Source organism: Hyperoodon ampullatus, assembly GCF_949752795.1.
Source record: "Hyperoodon ampullatus genome assembly, chromosome: X".
Lineage (NCBI taxonomy): Eukaryota > Metazoa > Chordata > Mammalia > Artiodactyla > Ziphiidae > Hyperoodon > Hyperoodon ampullatus.
Genome location: NC_136913.1, coordinates 99,720,156 through 99,739,139, shown reverse-complemented (window position 1 = coordinate 99,739,139; position 18,984 = coordinate 99,720,156). Strand labels below are relative to the sequence as shown.

Below are 18,984 nucleotides of genomic sequence, written 5' to 3'. Positions count from 1 at the left end.
ATGCATTTGATGATTCATTTCTAAATAAAGTTAAAAAACATCAGAATAACTATACCAAATTAGTTTTAAGGATTATTTGATTTATTTAAATGCCATATATATTTGTCATCAAATGTATCTCACTACCTTTGTGATAAAACATTATAATGACTCTTAAAATACATATCTGATTTCATAAATATAGTACAATATTTTAATTTAATGGCTAACCCCAAGGAAAATATTTTTGTGTATTTTCTCCGACCATGGTTAATTTTATACTGGAATAGGGAAGCCAACTGGGCTTGTGAAATAACCTGATTTGTTCTGAGTCAGAGTTTGTGCACAAGTACTGTCCCTTCTGTGAAATTAATATAAGCTTCAGAGATGAACTGATCTTTGTGTTTCTGAACAGGCCTTTATTGTAGTATTTGAATTTAGATATAATAAAACTTCAGTTATTCCAACTAATGTTAACTGAGGACAGCTGAGTTGAATTAGTAAGAAGTTGGACTTATAGAATATTTAAAAATCTATGTATATATTCAGATTTGGATTTTAGGACCTTTAAATATGTGCAGTAATGCAAAACTAAGTATCTTCCTAAGTTTTCATGTATAATGGATATTTTATTTTTTTATTTTTTATTTTTTTTGCGGTACGCGGGCCTCTCACTGTTGTGGCCTCTCCTACTGCGGAGCACAGGCTCTGGATGCGCAGGCTCAGCGGCCATGGCTCAGGGGCCTAGCCGCTCCACGGCATGTGGGATCCTCCCGGACCGGGGCACGAACCCGTGTCCCCTGCATCGGCAGGCGGACTCCCAACCACTGCGCCACCAGGGAAGCCATATAATGGATATTTTAAATTAGAACAGCTGTTGAGTAACAATAATACAAGTCTCATTATCTAAGTTCTCGACTGTATCATCCTCTGTTTCTTTCCTTTATCAATTATCCGTTCACTCTTCTATGTCCTTTCTGTTTACCTTCCATCTTATAAATGTGCTCAGACCTCTACCATTATCCCTGATTCCCCTTTCAGCTGTTGCCTTATCTCTTTGTTTTCTTCTAGGGCCAAACTTGCCATTTCTAGATCTGCAATTTCCGATCACTCCTTAACCCACTGCAGTCTGTCTTTTACCTCCATTTCTCCATTGAAATAGCCCCTCACTAGAGCCTAACATGTACCTACTAATGGCAAAATCTAGTGTAGCATTTGACAGTGATGACCACATCTTTCTTCTCAAAACTCCTTGCTTGGTTTCTGCCTGATTTTCCTTCCCTGAGTCTTCTTTTTTCTTTTTTTTTAATTTTTTTTGGGGTACGCGGGCCTCTCGCTGTTGTGGCCTCTCCCGTTGCGGAGCACAGGCTCCGGACGCGCAGGCTCAGCGGCCATGGCTCACGGGCCCAGCCGCTCCGAGGCACGTGGGATCCTCCCGGACCGGGGCACAAACCCGTGTCCCCTGCATCCGCAGGTGGACTCTCAACCACTGCGCCACCAGGGAAGCCCTTCTTTTTTCTTTTTGATGCTCCTGGCTAACTTTTCTTCTGATTTTCTTCTGCTTGTTTTTAGGGGTCTCATCTTTTGTTACTCTCTCTGAAGCTTTTATGAGTCCAGATGTCTCATATTCTCCTGGGTCTAAAGTTACATCTCATAACTTTTTTTTCCTGTTCTCTGTACCTGTGTTTTTAATTGTCTGGATGCCATGTATTTCAAATCAATATGTCTCCCCCTCCTGCCCCACCACCATGGAACTTGCTCCTCCTCTCTGTTCTTTATTTTAGTTAGTAGTGGTATTACCCACCCAGTTCTCTAAGCTCTATACCTCAGTCCTCCTTGATCTTGCTCTCTTTCTTTCTTCTTACCTTATTGGTCACCAGGATGCTAATTATGCATCTTTCTCCAATTCATTACCTCTTCTCCATATTTACTGCCCTTGCTTTTGTTGGAACCCTCATTCTTTCTTGTCTGGGCAATTGTAATAACTTCTTTTTTTTTTTTTTTTTTTTTTTTTTTTTTTTTTTTTTTTTTTTTTGCGGTACGCGGGCCTCTCACTGCTGTGGCCTCTCCCGTCGCGGAGCACAGGCTCCGGACGCACAGGCTCAGCGGCCATGGCCCACGGGCCCAGCCGCTCCACGGCACGTGGGATCCTCCCGGCCCAGGGAACGAACCCGCGTCCCCTGCATCGGCAGGCGGACTCCCAACCACTGCGCCACCAGGGAAGCCCAATAACTTCTTAATGGTCCCCCTTTCTCTAGTTTCACAGTCCTTAGAGAAATCCCTGGCTTAAAATTCTTTATTGGCTCCCCATTATCAATTACATAAAATTCGGACTTTTAAAAAACGTCACGGCCATCCTTACCTACTTCTCTAAGTTTTATTACCTGCCACAATTCACTCGTTACTAGCTACCCATTCTTTTATTCCTGAAAAATCCCTACTAATCATTTAGGATTTAGGGATGAGAGTATAGCATAGTGGTTAAGAGCTTTGACCTCAGAAATCAAACCACTTTGGTTCCAGTCCTTACTTAGATATCTACTAACTGAGTGACTTTGGCAAATTATCTAATCTTGCTGAGCTTATTGTTTTTTTTTTATCTCAGATGACTCTAATAGTATCTTCCTTCATAGGATTATTATAACTACTGAATTATTTAATAATATAAAGTGCTTAGAACAGCACTTGCCACAGAGTATACACTAATAAATATTAGCTTATTATTCACTAAAATGTCATTCTTTTGTTTTTTGTTTTTCTACCAGTCATCTATTTTTAAAATAAATTTATTTATTTTATTTATTTATTTTTGGCTGTGTTGGGTCTTCGTTGCTGTGCACGGGCTTTCTCTAGTTGCGGCGAGTGGGGGCTACTCACTGAGGTGGCTTCTCATTGTGGAACATGGGCTATTGGTGCCTGGGCTTCAGTAGTTGTGGCACACGGGCTCAGTAGTTGTGGCTTGCGGGCTCTAGAGTGCAGGCTCAGTAGTTGTGGCACACGGGCTTAGTTGCTCCGTGGCATGTGGGATCTTCCCGGACCAGGGCTCGAACCCGTGTCCTCTGCACTGGCAGGCGAATTCTTAACCACTGCACCAGCAGGGAAGTCCCTACTAGTCATCTTTTTTCAGATGTTAATTCTCAATTAGGATATGAAAGGATTCGGCAAAGATCAGGGCTGCTGGGCCTTAAAGAAGGTCATGGTCAGGAATGCAGACTGCGTCCTCCTTTTCAGTGGTACTTGCATAACTGCTCATGTTTGAGTTCCTTGTAGGAAAGGCAGGAGTTGAAAAGCACATAAGCATGGAAACTCCAGTGACATACTTGTAATACTCGTAGTAACCTCTTTGAAGCTCTCCAGCAGTGCCTTTAGGGGTGAAATCCTGCATCAGTATCAAGCTTGGGCAGCTCTCCTGTTTTGACATCCATGAGTTTCTTCGCCTTCACTAGTATGCCTGATGCCATCTTGGGGTCCTGGTGTCCAACTGTCTAAATGTCACTCTTGTTGAAGTAGAACAAGAACAAGTGTCGTCAGTGACATCATGCCTACGGATGGCAAATAGGTTTATTCACACATGCCATCTCTATTCAGTGGCTATCTGGAACATTGGATTGAAAGTATATTGAGGCTATGTCTGGAATCAGCTGGAAAGAGCACCTTGGTAGATTAGTGATAGTTGTCATAAGTCATAGGAGAGACAGTGGAGGAATTTAGGTCTTGTATTTGTCATCCCTAATGCTGCTCATCCTCCAGTTTGTGGTTGAGCTATCAGGTAGGTTGTCTATTTTTCCAAGAGTTACGGAAGATAATGCTGCATAAGTAAAGGGGGCCATTAACTAGAACCTTGAATGCCAGGCAGAGAAATTTGGTCATAATCTGAAAGTTAGGTTTTTTCAACAGAAGAGTCATGAGTTGCACATAGTATTTTGAAAAGGTCAATCTGCCACTGATTTGCAGGATAATTACTGGCAAGGAGGAATCAGAAGAACTTTAGTGGTTGTCATAACTGTATTTCCTTGATTCCTGCTCCTAAAAACAAGCACTGTTTTACATTCTAGCATTTGTGATATTAAGCATATTACCTCTGTGCCTTAGTATAAAATGGAGATAATATGGGTTGGCCAAAAAGTGCCTTCGGTTTTTAATTAAAAATAAAAGACACATTTTTCATTTTCACCAAGAACTTTATTGAACAACATATTCACTCTTTTGTTCCACTACTTTTTGCCATTTTTCAGGCAACTTCATAATTCCATCTTCCCAAAACTTTTTATCTTTTTGAGCAAAGAACTGTTCCAGGTGCCTTTTACAGTTTTCCAGGGAATTGAAATTTTTTCCGTTAAGAGAATTTTGTAAAGACATAAATAAATGGAAACCCAAAGGCGCAATGTCTGAATATGGTGGATGAATCAGAACTTCCCAGCCAAGCTGTAACAGTTTTCACCTGGTCATCAAAGAAACATGTGGTCTTGCGTTATCCTGATGGAAGATTATGCGTTTTCTGTTGACTAATTCTGGACGCTTTTCGTCAAGTGCTGCTTTCAGTTGGTCTAATTGGGAGCAGTAGTTGTTGGAATTAATCGTTTGGTTTTCCGGAAGGAGCTCATAATAGAGGACTCCCTTCCAATCCCACCATATACACAACATCACCTTCTTTGGTTGAAGACCAGCCTTTGGCATGGTTGGTGGTGTTTCATTTTGCTTGCCCCACGATCTCTTCCATTCCACGTTACTGTACAGTATCCACTTTTTATCTCCTGTCACAATTTGTTTTAAAAACGAAACGTTTTTGTTACGTTTAAGTAGAGAATCGCATGCAGAAATACGGTCAAGAAGGTTTTTTTCACTTAACTTACGTGGAACCCAAACATCAAAGCGATTAACATAACCAACTTGGTGCAAATGATTTTCAACACTTGATTTGGATATTTTGAGTATGTCAGCTATCTCCTGCGTGGTATAATGTTGAGTGTTCTTAATTAATGTCTCAATTTGATCGCTATCAACTCCGATTGGTCTGCCCGACCGTGGAGCATCGTCCAGCGAGAAATCTCCAGCACAAAACTTCGCAAACCACTTTTGACACATTCGATCAGTCACAGCACCTTGTCCATACACTGCACAAACCTTTTTTTGCATTTTGGTTGCGTTTTTACCTTTCTTGAAATAATAAAGCATAATATGCTGAAAATGTTGCTCTTTTGTTCCATCTTTTTTTTTTTTTTTTGCGGTGCGCGGGCCTCTCACTGTTGTGGCCTCTCCCGTTTCGGAGCACAGGCTCCGAACGCACAGGCTCAGCGGCCGTGGCTCACGGGCCCAGCCGCTCTGCGGCATGTGGGATCTTCCCGGACCGGGGCACGAACCCGTGTCCTCTGCATCGGCAGGCGGACTCTCAACCACTGCGCCACCAGGGAAGCCCTGTTCCATCTTTAATATTAAAATGGCTATACAAAAATTTACCAATTTTGATAAGTCTTTTGTAAAATGCAAGCTGATATGACAGCTGTCACATACATCTAACAAAATTGTTTTGAATGAAGTTAAAGACAACTAAGTGCTGCTAGAGCCATCTTACGGAAAAAACTGAATGAACCTTTTGTCCAACCCAATACTATTTACCTCAGGATTGTTAAGAATATTAAATGGGTTCATATATGTAACACGCTTCAATCAGTGCCCGGCGTAGTAAGCACTAGTATAAGTGTTATTATCACTGTTACTGTTATTGTATAGTCAATATATACATTTAATGTAGTATTTTTTTAACCTAAAATCAGTAGGTTTCTTAAAAATGGATGACATTTTTGAATGGTGAGATTACAGGCTAGGCGTGAGATAGTGGGGCCTAGAATAGAATAATATTTGAGAGAATTCAGAAGAAGTAAGTCTGAGAGAGATTATAGAAAGAACTGACTTCTTGATGTTTTGTAAATAGTGGATTAAGAAAAAGGAGGGTTTAAGACAGCACTCAGATAGCAAACCTGAATGAATGGGAAATGGATTGGTTTAGGAAGGAAATGTTACTTGATGTATGTACTTAGAACAATGCCTTGTACATAGAAAGTACTGTTTTGTGTTAGCTATTAGTAAGTAGTAGAACTGTTTAAACTGGTTATGTAACTAAACAGTTTATTTATCTTTACATATAATTTACATTTTATATATAATTTCGATAATTTAATAAAAGTACCAAAATGTGAATAAACCTCATATATAATTTACTAGTTAGAGAATTTATTTGTTCAAGGAAAAATAAAATAATGTGATTTAAATATTTTTCAGTATAAATCATCAAGGAAGAGTTCAAGTGGCAATGAAAACGATGAGGTGAGAAAAGAGGGTAATATTAGCAATTGTTTAAAATATTTACTTTCACATGTAGTTGGCTCAATCAGAGTAAAATGTAATTCATCTTTCAGCTTGTTATTGATTTAATGTGCAAGTTTTCTCCAATAATAAAAACTGAGCATCGTTAGACAGTTATTAATTTAATCATGTAATTTCCATCTGTCCTTTGTAGTTCAGCTTTAGAATTTTATTAACATTCATCTTGAAACTAATTAATTTAAAATTTTTACATTTTCCTATACTTTATCTTCTTAAATCAACCTGGTGGTCAATTGAGATTTTTCCTTTGGAATTTATTAATCTCTTTTCACAGCTCTGTATACTATTTCAACACTTAAAATTAGATTTCTACAGTTTGTGCATTACTATAAATTTTTCTACCTCATCATTTTAAGCTGTACAGCAGTCTGGCATTTTTGAAATGATACACTCTCATCACCATGAATACTTAAGCTTTGTGTATTTTTGTTTGGAAGGATTGGTAATTCATTTGATGTTGGATACTTGGCAGGGCTTCTGAAAACTCCTTTAATTTTAGGAAGTGGAATCACCAAAAAAAGTTTGTTGTACCTGAGCTAGAAGTTCAGCTTGGATATTTTCCCTGTCCCTTTATATATTATATCCACTTTGATCCTGCCTGCTTCAATATCTAATCAGTTACCAAAACCTTTTTTTTTTGATACAGAAATTTTTTTTTTTTTTTTCGGTACGCGGGCCTCTTACTGTTGTGGCCTGTCCCGTTGCAGAGCACAGGCTCCGGACACGCAGGCTCAGCGGCCATGGCTCACGGGCCCAGCCGCTCCGCGGCATGTGGGGTCTTCCCGGACCGGGGCACGAACCCGTGTCCCCTGCATCGGCAGGTGGAGTCTCAACCACAGCACCACCAGGGAAGCCCGATACAGAAATATTTTGAATACATTCCCCACCTGCATTTATGCTATTTCTGCTCTGACACAGGCCCTCCTCATTTCTTGCCTGTATTGCTGCAATAGCATCCTTGATCTTCTCCCTTTCTCCAGTCCATTCACCTCTCTGCTGCAAATGATTGTTTCAAAGAACACAAATATGATCAGGCCATTCCCTTGCTTAGAAACCTTCACTGTCTCCTCATCACTTAGAAGGTAAATTCAAGGTCCTTCTTCATTAAGCTCCTGCTTACCACATCAGCCTCAACTCACGATTTGCCTTCCTTTCACCATACCGTCCAAAAATGTGGAATTACAAGGTTTTCTGCACTCATCCTTACATTTATTGCTTTTTTTTTTTTTTTTTTCGGTACGCGGGCCTCTCACTGTTGTGGCCTCTCCCGTTGCGGAGCACAGGCTCCGGACGCGCAGGCTCAGCGGCCATGGCTCACGGGCCCAGCCGCTCCGCGGCATGTGGGATCTTCCCGGACCGGGGCACGAACCCGTATCCCCTGCATCGGCAGGCGGACTCTCAACCACTGCGCCACCAGGGAAGCCCTATTGCTTTTTTTTTAAACATCTTTATTGGAGTATAATTGCTTTACAGTGTTGTGTTAATTTCTGCTGTACAACAAAGTGAATCAGCTATATGTATACATCTATCCGTATATCCCCTCCCTCTTGAGCCTCCCACCCACCCTCCCTATCCCACCCCTCTAGGTCATCAGAAAGCACCGAGCTGGTCTCCCTGTGCTATACAGCAGCTTCTCACTAGCCATCCATTTTACATTTGGTAGTATATATATGTCAACGCTACTCTCTCACTTCATCCCAGCCTCCCCTTCCCCCTCCCTATGTCCTCAAGTCCATTCTCTATGTCTGCGTCTTTATTCCTGTCCTGCCTCTAGGTTCTTCAGAAACATTTTTTTTATTCCATATATATGTGTTAGCATATGGCATTTGTTTTTCTCTTTCTGACTTACTTCACTCTGTATGACAGACTCTAGGTCCATCCACCTCACTACAAATAACTCAGTTTCATTTCTTTTTATGGCTGAGTAATATTCCATTGTATATATGTGCCACATCTTCTTTATCCATTCATCTGTCAGTGGACATTTAGGTTGCTTCCATGTCCTGGCTGTTATTACTTCTGTGCCTTTGTCCTTGTTGTCCTCTCATCTTGGAATATTGTTAAACATCTACTCAGTTTTTTAGTTTCTCAGGAAACTTGATTTTATCCACCACCCCAACTGTTTCCCCAAGTGCCCCTATCTGTGCCTCATAATATATCATGCATAGCTCTATCTTTATACTGAGAAGGTTGTACTACCCATGTAAATGAATCTATTTTCCCCCTAGACTGAGAGATCCTTGAGTGGATGATATTTTACTAAATTTCAGTGTTCCCAGTGTCTAGCACCAGTGTCTGACATATAGTAGATAGTAATCATTTGTTGATGATGAATACATGTCCTCTGTGTTATGCATATTCAAGATTAAATGTTAAGAATTTTGTATTTGTTTAGTAGTAGTCATTGAAAAAACATGGACCATTTAGTAGTATTTTATGCAATTCAATTAATTCTTTGTCATTATTTCTAAGCCTGTGTTAGATACACATAATTTTCCAGGCAAATGTTATTATTTGGCGTGATGGAATTTTTGCATGCTTCCATGTACCTGTCTCAGATTGTAACATATTGTTGCCATTTCCCATCAGGAATTAATCTTAACACATGGCTATTTTCTAAGAAATATAGAAAGGTTTTTCATTTGTGATATTTAAAGGAAATACATTTATAAGAAAATATTTGATGTAAGTAGATACTACTTCTAAAACTTTAAAGGGCTTATGAATCACCTGGGGATGTTACTGAAATACAGATTCTGATTCAGTAGGTCTTGGGTGGGGCCTGGGATTCTGCATTTCTAACAAGCTCCCAGAGGATGCTGATGCTACTGGTCCACAGACCACACTTTGGCAAGGTGGTAGATGGCATTTTCCAGATTCTTCCTTTAGTAGTTAATCAAAAAATTTTCAGTTTTCCTTTTATATGTCTAAATCATCATTCATGTTTTAATTTCATCTTTCATCTTCTTGTTTTTATATTTTAGCAAGACAGTGATAATGCTAATATGTCACCACAATCTCCAGTATCATCTGAGGTACAAGTTCTGTTTTTAAATGTGTTTACATAGGTTTCTTTGTCTCTTCTCTCTAACCTCATCTTTCTTTTTTTTAAATGTAATTTATTCACCCATATTTAAAACTCCATAGTAGGTTAATTTATACAAACCTAGCCTATAAAAAATTCTAAGAACACCATATTTTTGAACAAATATTCATAATCAATATCACTTAAATTAGTCATTGAAAAATGCCTATAGATCACAGAAAATAATTCACTTTATAAATTTTTTGTTTTATAATTTATCCATATTTTGAAATCAATGATAAGAACAGCTTTCAGATTTTAAATTTGAAAAAAGTACTTCAGCATTGTGCAAAATGGCCTTTGGTTTTTCTCATAACCAATTAGGTCTGAAAGCAATGCAAGAAAAACTTCCTTTTTCCACGAGAAACATCCCTGTAGTGGGTTGTTCCTATCGACAGGAGGGTACACCTTTCCTAGCGTCTTAGACCTAAGGAGGAGCATGGGGAGAAGGGGTAGATGAAAGTTGGAGTTTCTGAGATCTCAACCAAATACTCTGGTGGTTTGAATGATTAACTCTTCTAATTTAGTTAAACCTATTGCTTCACAATAAGAGATAAATTTAAAAAATTCTAAACAGTATCTCTTCTACTTCAGATTACTTTAGTATTCTAAAAGTGTATTGGCATTAGTAAATAGATGATTATGCGTTCATTTGGTGAATTCAGAACTTTGTCTAAACGTTTGGATGATCCAAATTCACCATATAACTTTGCTTAATTAGCCAGTATTTCATTTTATATAGGTGGTGTTAATTTTTTAAAAAGCCAGGATTCTTTGTCTATTGTTTTGGGTGAGTTGCATTATAAAACTTTTAAATGGACATGGACATTAATTTTATAAACATGTTTCTAAATTATTTATATGGCAGGAAAATGGTTTGCATGCTTTTAGAAAATAATTTAAATTAGGATATCCTAAAGTTAGTCTTTGTCACATGCTTTTGTAAATCCTTTTTTTACTTTCAGTTATAACAAATGTAAGTGCTGCCTTATTTAACTAGGTACTTTATGATTTTATGATCTATGCTCATGGGGAGAGTATCAGTGCCAGTTTTTCTCAAATAAATTATATTGCTTTTATAATACATTTTTCCTTACATTTGGATAAGTGAAAATTTTGTCTGGAAATTCATAACACTTTAACCGAAGTAATCAAGACAAACTGAGGCTTGTCGAGGGATAGGGTGGTGAGCATGTATTTTAGTAGCTCAACTGACTTTCAACTTGAACTGCTTATCATATGTTAATCAGAAAATTAAGAGAGTCAACAGAATTCTGATTGTTTTAGTTTCACCTGTGAAAGGAAAATGATAGAAACAATTAGTATAGTGCTTTACTATTAACAAAGTGCTTGCTTGCCTATACATTTAAACCTAAGAGCAGTCCCATGAGCTGGGTAGTATCCTCATCATTTTACAGCTGCAGAGACGGATAACTTTTCCTAAAGACTCCAGTCAATAAATGGTAGAGAAGTGACTGAAGCCCAAACTCTAGCTACTTCAGTTGTTGTACATATTAAATAAGATGGTGCTAAAATTACATTATCTTTCCATCTTATAATTTACAAAGTGCTTTCTTTTAGTTATCTCACTTAATCTTTACAACATCCCATTTTAAAGATGAAGGAACAGTTACAGAGAAATTAAATGTTTTGCTCAAGGCTTAGCCTAAACTTTCTGACTCTAAGTTCAGATTTTTAAAATATACCACAGTTCTTTCCAAAGCACACTACTGTGTGAAAGCACTTTGAAACAATGTGCATTCAGATAGAAGAAATAATACTTTATTATCTATCACTCTGCAGCCCCTATTAGTATGAATGTGTATATTTGCCTCAGATTATCCACTAAGGGTCAAGTCCATAGTAGGTACTGAGTAAGTTTTACTAATTTCACTTATCTTTTCATTGAAGCTTTTTTTTCATTTTGGGGGAGACTTTAGTCTGGTTCTTCATTCAAAAACTATCTATTTTATATGCTTCAATAATTTTCTTTTTCATTTTCCTTATACTATGAGGGAGAAGTCAATTAGCAAATATTTATAGACCTATTAAAAGTGAAATATATCAATTTGAATTGAAATGCAGTTTACCTTTCTCTACTACACTAATCCTGGAAAAAAATACTTCTCAAAATTGGAATGGATATGAATAACTACCTTGATTATTTTGAAAGAAAAGAGGTTTTATTTGTTTTTTGTTTTTAGGAGTATGATAGAACTGATGCTTTTTCACATGGTCCCTTTGGCTTGAAGCCTAGATCAGGTAAATATATATTCTGCAAATAAAATTTATTGGCTATATATGAAACTAGAGTTTCTCAGCTTAAATGGGATTGATTCCATAGTTTTAAGTACACATAGATTCTTTCCCCTCTCCTAAAAGTAATTTTCTCTTAACCTTATTTGTCTTTCCAATTCCCATTCCCCATTTCTTTCTTCCTCTTTACTTTCAAGCTCCTGAAACCTCAGCTTTTTGCCTTAGATATACTGCAGTCTTATTTCTACTCTACTGTGACTGCTATTAGAATGACCACTCTGCCAGCAGACCAAACACTGTTTGAAATTATAGCACTCCATTATATTGTGGTTTTAAAAAGGGATCTTTTCGCATTTGGCAAGCCCAAAAGAAAATGGATCCATGTTACTTGGCAAGGTATTGAATTATAGTTTTTATTCGTGAATAACTGTATTGACCTTCAAGAATAATTTCCTTTTTCTTTAAAGATAATAAAGGCTGATTTGTGTTCAGTAATAATTCTTAACCTGGATCATAAGTTTCTAATAATATATGTTTAAGTAAGAACATGTATAGGTGGTAGAAATTGTTACACTTGTCTTCCCTGTTGCTTTCAGTTATGCAGATAAGCAGATTTCAGTTATATTCTGTAAAAAATATTTAGAATTTATTAATAATAATAGTGTTTTATGTCATTTTGTTCTGGTTCTTTTTATCATGTCTCTTTCCCCACCGATGGTTGATCCTTCCTGTTAGCTTTGTAATAAGCTAGGAAATTTCTGTTTTATAGCTTTTAGCCGCTCATCTCGTCAGGAATATGGGGCAGCAGATCCAGGTTTTACAATGAGAAGAAAGATGGAACATCTACGGGAAGAACGAGAGCAAATACGACAACTTCGCAATGTAAGTCATATTGACCTTTCAGGTCTGCTTTATAGAAATGGGTTTAACGTGGAAAATTAACAAGGTATATTTTATTTTCAGTACTCTTTAAAATTTTAGAGTACATAATGATTAGTTGTATAAATATATAACATATATGTTTAGATAGAATATCTGTGGTTTATACCCGTTTCTTTTGTAGAATCTCGAATCCAGGTTAAAAGTAATTTTGCCTGATGACATTGGAGCTGCACTGATGGATGGGGTTGTTCTTTGCCATTTAGCCAATCACATAAGGCCACGCTCTGTAGCTAGTATTCATGTGCCATCACCAGCAGTGGTAAGTTTTGTCTGTAATTTGTTAGTTCTCTAAAGGAAGATAGAGCTTCTTGAAACAATCTTTAAATAATGTACTTCAATAAATTTAATTTTCAGTTTTTATTAATTTTGTATAAATATACCTGAAAATATACCTTTTTTTTCTTACTTTACAGCCTAAACTTAGCATGGCAAAATGTCGAAGAAACGTAGAAAATTTTCTTGATGCTTGTAAAAAGTTGGGTGTCTCACAGGTAATTATTTTTCTAAAAACATGATCATTTAAATATTAATTTATTGCATGCAAACTGGATTCTTCACAGTAGGAATGAGTAATGCTTTCTGAACATGAAAATGAATACCTTCCCTTGGTACCTTCTACTGAGTCCCAGCTTCAACTGTAACAGCTATCTAATGAATGAATTTAAGCTGCTTTTAAAGTAACTGTAGATATGGTTTCAGTTTTTCACCACTGACGGCGATGTTGGCTGTGGGTTTGTCATATATGGCCTTTATTATGTTGAGGAAAGTTCCCCCTATGTCTACTTTCTGCAGGGTTTTTATCATAAATGGGTGTTGAATTTTGTCGAAAGCTTTCTCTGCATCTATTGAGATGATCATATGCTTTTTATCCTTCAATTTATTAATATGGTGTATCACATTGATTGATTTGCATATATTGAAGAATCCTTGCATTCCTGGAATAAACCCCACTTGATCATGGTTTATGATCGTTTTAATGTGTTGTTGGATTCTGTTGGCTAGTATTTTGTTGAGGATTTTTGCATCTATGTTCATCAGTGATACTGGCCTGTAGTTTTCTTCCTTTGTGACATCTTTGTCTGGTTTTGGTATCAGGGTGATGGTGGCCTCATAGAATGAGTTTGGGGGTGTTCCTCCCTCTGCTATATTTTGGAAGAGTTTGAGAAGGATAGGTGTTAGCTCTTCTCTAAATGTTTGATAGAATTCGCCTGTGAAGCCATCTGGTCCTGGGCTTTTGTTTGTTGGAAGATTTTTAATCACAGTTTCAATTTCAGTGCTTGTGATTGGTCTATTCATATTTTCTATTTCTTCCTGGTTCAGTCTTGGCAGGTTGTGCATTTCTAAGAATTTGTCCATTTCTTCCAGGTTGTCCATTTAATTGGCATAGAGTTGCTTGTAGTAATCTCTCATGATCCTTTGTATTTCTGCAGTGTCAGTTTTTACTTCTCCTTTTTCATTTCTACTTCTATTGATTTGAGTCTTCGCCTTGTTTTTCTTGATGAGTCTGCTTAATGGTTTATCAATTTTGTTCGTCTTCTCAAAGAACCAGCTTTTAGCTTTATTGATCTTTGCTATCATTTCCTTCATTTCTTTTTCATTTATTTCTGATCTGATCTTTTTTTTTATTAGTTTCTGCTTTATAACAAAGTGAATCAGTCATACATATACACCTGTTCCCACATCCCTTCCCTCTTGTGTCTCCCTCCCTCCCACCCTCCCTATCCCACCCCTCCAGGCTGTCACCAAGCACCGAGCTGATCTCCCTGTGCTATGCGGCTGCTTCCCACTATCTATCTACCTTACGTTTGGTACTGTATATATGTCCATGCCACTCTCTCACTTTGTCACAGCTTCCCCTTCCCCCTCCCCATATCCTCAAGTCCATTCTCAAGTAGGTCTGTGTCTTTATTCCTGTTTTACCCCTAGGTTCTTCATGACATTTTTTTTCTTAAATTCCATATATATGTGTTAGCATATGGTATTTGTCTTTCTCTTTCTGAGTTACTTCACTCTGTATGACAGACTGTAGGTCTATCCACCTCATTACAAATAGCTCAGTTTCGTTTCTTTTTATGGCTGAGTAATACTCCATTGTATATATGTGCCACATCTTCTTTATCCATTCATCCGATGATGGACACTTAGGTTGTTTCCATCTCCGGGCTATTGTGAATAGAGCTGCAGTGAACATTTTGGTACATGTCTCTTTTTGAATTATGGTTTTCTGAGGGTATATGCCTAGTAGTGGGATTGCTGGGTCATATGGTAGTTCTATTTTTAGTTTTTTAAGGAACCTCCATACTGTTCTCCATAGTGGCTGTACCAATTCACATTCCCACCAGCAGTGCAAGAGTGTTCCCTTTTCTCCACACCCTCTCCAGCATTTATTGTTTCTAGATTTTTTGATGATGGCCACTCTGACTGGTGTGAGATGATATCTCATTGTAGTTTTGATTTGCATTTCTCTAATGATTAATGATGTTGAGCATTCTTTCATGTGTTTGTTGGCAGTCTGTATATCTTCTTTGGAGAAATGCCTATTGAAGTCTTCTGCCCATTTTTGGATTGGGTTGTTTGTTTTTTTGCTATTGAGCTGCATGAGCTGCTTATAAATTTTGGAGATTAATCCTTTGTCAGTTGCTTCATTTGCAAATATTTTCTCCCATTCTGAGGGTTGTCTTTTGGTCTTGTTTATGGTTTCCTTTGCTGTGCAAAAGCTTTGAAGTTTCATTAGGTCCCATTTGTTTATCTTTGTTTTTATTTCCATTTCTCTAGGATGCGGGTCCAAAAGGATCTTGCTGTGATTTATGTCATAGAGTGTTCTGCCTATGTTTTCCTCTCAGAGTTTGATAGTTTCTGGCCTTACATTTAGGTCTTTAATCCATTTTGAGCTTATTTTTGTGTATGGTATTAGGGAATGATCTAATCTCATACTTTTACATGTCCCTGTCCAGTTTTCCCAGCACCACTTATTGAAGAGGCTGTCCTTTCTCCACTGTACATTCCTGCCTCCTTTATCAAAGATAAGTTGACCATATATGTGTGGGTTTATCTCTGGGCTTTCTGTCCTGTTCCATTGATCTGTCTTTCTGTTTTTGTGCCAGTACCACACTGTCTTGATTACTGTAGCTTTGTAGTATAGTCTGAAGTCTGGGACCCTGATTCCTCCAGCTCCGTTTTTCGTTCTCAAGTTTGCTTTGGCTATTCGGGGTCTTTTGTTTTTCCAAACAAATTTTGAAATTTTTTGTTCTAGTTGTGTGAAAAATGCGAGTGGTAGTTTGATAGGGATTGCATTGAATCTGTAGATTGCTTTGGGTAGTAGAGTCATTTTCACAATATTGATTCTTCCAATCCCGGAACATGGTATATCTCTCCATCTATTTGTATCATCTTTAATTTCTTTCATCAGTGTCTTATAATTTTCTGCATACAGGTCTTTTGTCTCCTTAGGTAGGTTTATTCCTAGATATTTTATTCTTTTTGTTGCAATGGTAAATGGGAGTGTTCTCTTGATTTCACTTTCAGATTTTTCATCATTAGTGTACAGGAATGCCAGAGATTTCTGTGCATTAGTTTTGTATCCTGCTACTTTACCAAATTCATTGATTAGCTCTAGTAGTTTTCTGGTAGCATCTTTAGGATTCTCTATGTATAGTATCATGTCATCTGCAAACAGTGGCAGCTTTACTTCTTCTTTTCCAATTTGGATTCCTTTTATTTCCTTTTCTTCTCTGATTGCTGTGGCTAAAACTTCCAAAAGTAAGTTGAATAAGAGTGGTGAGAGTGGGCAGCCTTGTCTTGTTCCTGATCTTAGTGGAAATGGTTTCAGTTTTTCACCATTGAGGATGATGTTGGCTGTGGGTTTGTCATATATGGCCTTTATTATGTTGAGGAAAGTTCCCTCTATGCCTACTTTCTGCTGGGTTTTTATCATAAATGGGGGTAGAATTTTGTCGAAAGCTTTCTCTGCATCTATTGAGATGATCATATGGTTTTTCTCCTTCAATTTGTTAATATGGTGTATCACATTGATTGATTTGCATATATTGAAGAATCCTTGCATTCCTGGAATAAACCCCACTTGATCATGGTGTATGATCCTTTTAATGTGCTGTTGGATTCTGTTTCCTAGTATTTTGTTGAGGATTTTTGCATCTATGTTCATCAGTGATACTGGCCTGTAGTTTTCTTTCTTTGTGACATCCTTGTCTGGTTTTGGTATCAAGGTGATGGTGGCCTCGTAGAATGAGTTTGGGAGTGCTCCTCCCTCTGCTATATTTTGGAAGAGTTTGAGAAGGATAGGTGTTAGCTCTTCTCTAAATGCTTGATAGAATTCGCCTGTGAAGCCATCTGGTCCTGGGCTTTTGTTTGTTGGAAGATTTTTTATCACAGTTTCAATTTCAGTGCTTGTGATTGGTCCATTCATATTTTCTATTTCTTCCTGGTTCAGTCTTGGCAGGTTGTGCATTTCTAAGAATTTGTCCATTTCTTCCAGGTTGTCCATTTTATTGGCATAGAGTTGCTTGTAGTAATCTCTCATGATCTTTTGTATTTCTGCAGTGCCAGTTGTTACTTCTCCTTTTTCATTTTTAATTCTATTGATTTGAGTCTTCTCCCTTTTTTTCTTGATGAGTCTGGCTAATGGTTTATCAATTTTGTTTATCTTCTCAAAGAACCAGCTTTTAGTTTTATTGATCTTTGCTCTCGTTTCCTTCATTTCTTTTTCATTTATTTCTGATCTGATCTTTATGATTTCTTTCCTTCTGCTGACTTTGGGGGTTTTTTGTTCTTCTTTCTCTAATTGCTTTAGGTGCAGGGTCAGGTTGTTTACTCGAGATGTTTCCTGTTTCTTAAGGTGGGATTGTATTGCTATAAACTTCCCCCTTAGAACTGCTTTTGCTGCGTCCCATAGGTTTTGGGTCGTCGTGTCTCCATTGTCATTTGTTTCTAGGTATTTTTTGATTTCCTCTTTGATTTCTTCAGTGATCACTTCGTTATTGAGTAGTGTATTGTTTAGCCTCCATGTGTTTGTATTTTTTACAGCTCTTTTCCTGTAATTGATGTCTAGTCTCATAGCATTGTGGTCGGAAAAGATACTTGGTACAATTTCAATTTTCTTAAATTTACCAAGGCTTGATTTGTGACCCAAGATATGCTCTGTCCTGGAGAATGTTCCATGAGCACTTGAGAAGAATGTGTATTTTGTTGTTTTTGGATGGAATGTCCTATAAATATCAGTTAAGTCCATCTTGTTTAATGTACCAAATGAAGCTTCTGTTTCCTTATCTATTTTCATTTTGGATGATCTGTCCATTGGTGAAAGTGAGATGTTAAAGTCCCCCACTATGATTGTGTTACTGTCGATTTCCCCTTTTATGGCTGTTAGTATTTGCCTTATGTATTGAGGTGCTCCTATGTTGGGTGCATAAATATTTACAATTGTTATATCTTCTTCTTGGATTGATCCCTTGATCATTATGTAGTGTCCTTCTTTGTCTCTTGTAATAGTCTTTGTTTTAAAGTCTATTTTGTCTGATATGAGAATTACTACTCCAGCTTTCTTTGATTTCCATTTGCATGGAATATCTTTTTCCATCCCCTCACTTGCAGTCTGTATGTGTCCCTAGGTCTGAAGTGGGTCTCTTGTAGACAGCATATATACGGTCTTGTTTTTGTATCCATTCAGCCAGTCTGTGTCTTTTTTTTTTTTTTTTTTTTTGTGGTACGCGGGCCTCTCACTGTTGTGGCCTCTCCCGTTGTGGAGCACAGGCTCCGGACGCGCAGGCTCAGCGGCCATGGCTCACGGGCCCAGCCGCTCCGCGGCATGTGGGATCTTCCCAGACTGGGGCACGAACCCGTGTCCCCTGCATCGGCAGGCGGACTCTCAACCACTGCGCCACCAGGGAAGCCCCAGTCTGTGTCTTTTGATGGGAGCATTTAATCCATTTACATTTAAGGTAATTATTGATATGTATGTTTCTATTCCCATTTTCTTAATTATTTTGGGTTTGTTATTGTAGGTCTTTTCCTTCTCTTGTGTTTCCTGCCTAGAGAAGTTCCTCTAGCATTTGTTGTAAAGGTGGTTTGGTGGTGCTGAGTTCTCTTAGCTTTTGCTTGTCTGTAAAGGTTTTAATTTCTCCATCAAATCTGAATGAGACCCTTGCTGTGTAGAGTAATCTTGGTTGTAGGTGTTTCTCCTTCATCACTTTAAATATGTCCTGCCACTCCCTTCTGGCTTGCAGAGTTTCTGCTGAAAGATCAGCTGTTAACCTTATGGGGATTCCCTTGTGTGGTATTTGTTGTTTTTCCCTTGCTGCTTTTAATATTTTTTCTTTGTA

At 37.8% G+C, this 18,984-nt stretch overlaps 1 protein-coding gene across 6 annotated transcripts in view; it reads left to right on the top strand.

Annotated features, from left to right (window-relative positions):
- The window catches only part of LRCH2 (leucine rich repeats and calponin homology domain containing 2), a gene marked incomplete at both ends in the record, with an annotated part of 95,592 nt that overhangs the window by 70,246 nt on the left and 6,362 nt on the right, over positions 1 to 18,984 (top strand). For 3 of the 6 annotated variants that reach the window (XM_079728240.1, XM_079728244.1, XM_079728242.1), the window contains 6 exons: positions 6,259 to 6,303; positions 9,348 to 9,398; positions 11,653 to 11,710; positions 12,474 to 12,586; positions 12,768 to 12,905; positions 13,060 to 13,137. In XM_079728240.1, the coding sequence (XP_079584366.1) occupies positions 6,259 to 6,303; positions 9,348 to 9,398; positions 11,653 to 11,710; positions 12,474 to 12,586; positions 12,768 to 12,905; positions 13,060 to 13,137 (483 nt within the window). The remainder of the gene's footprint in view (positions 1 to 6,258; positions 6,304 to 9,347; positions 9,399 to 11,652; positions 11,711 to 12,473; positions 12,587 to 12,767; positions 12,906 to 13,059; positions 13,138 to 18,984) is intronic. The other 3 variants (XM_079728245.1, XM_079728243.1, XM_079728241.1) reach the window with 1 other exon arrangement.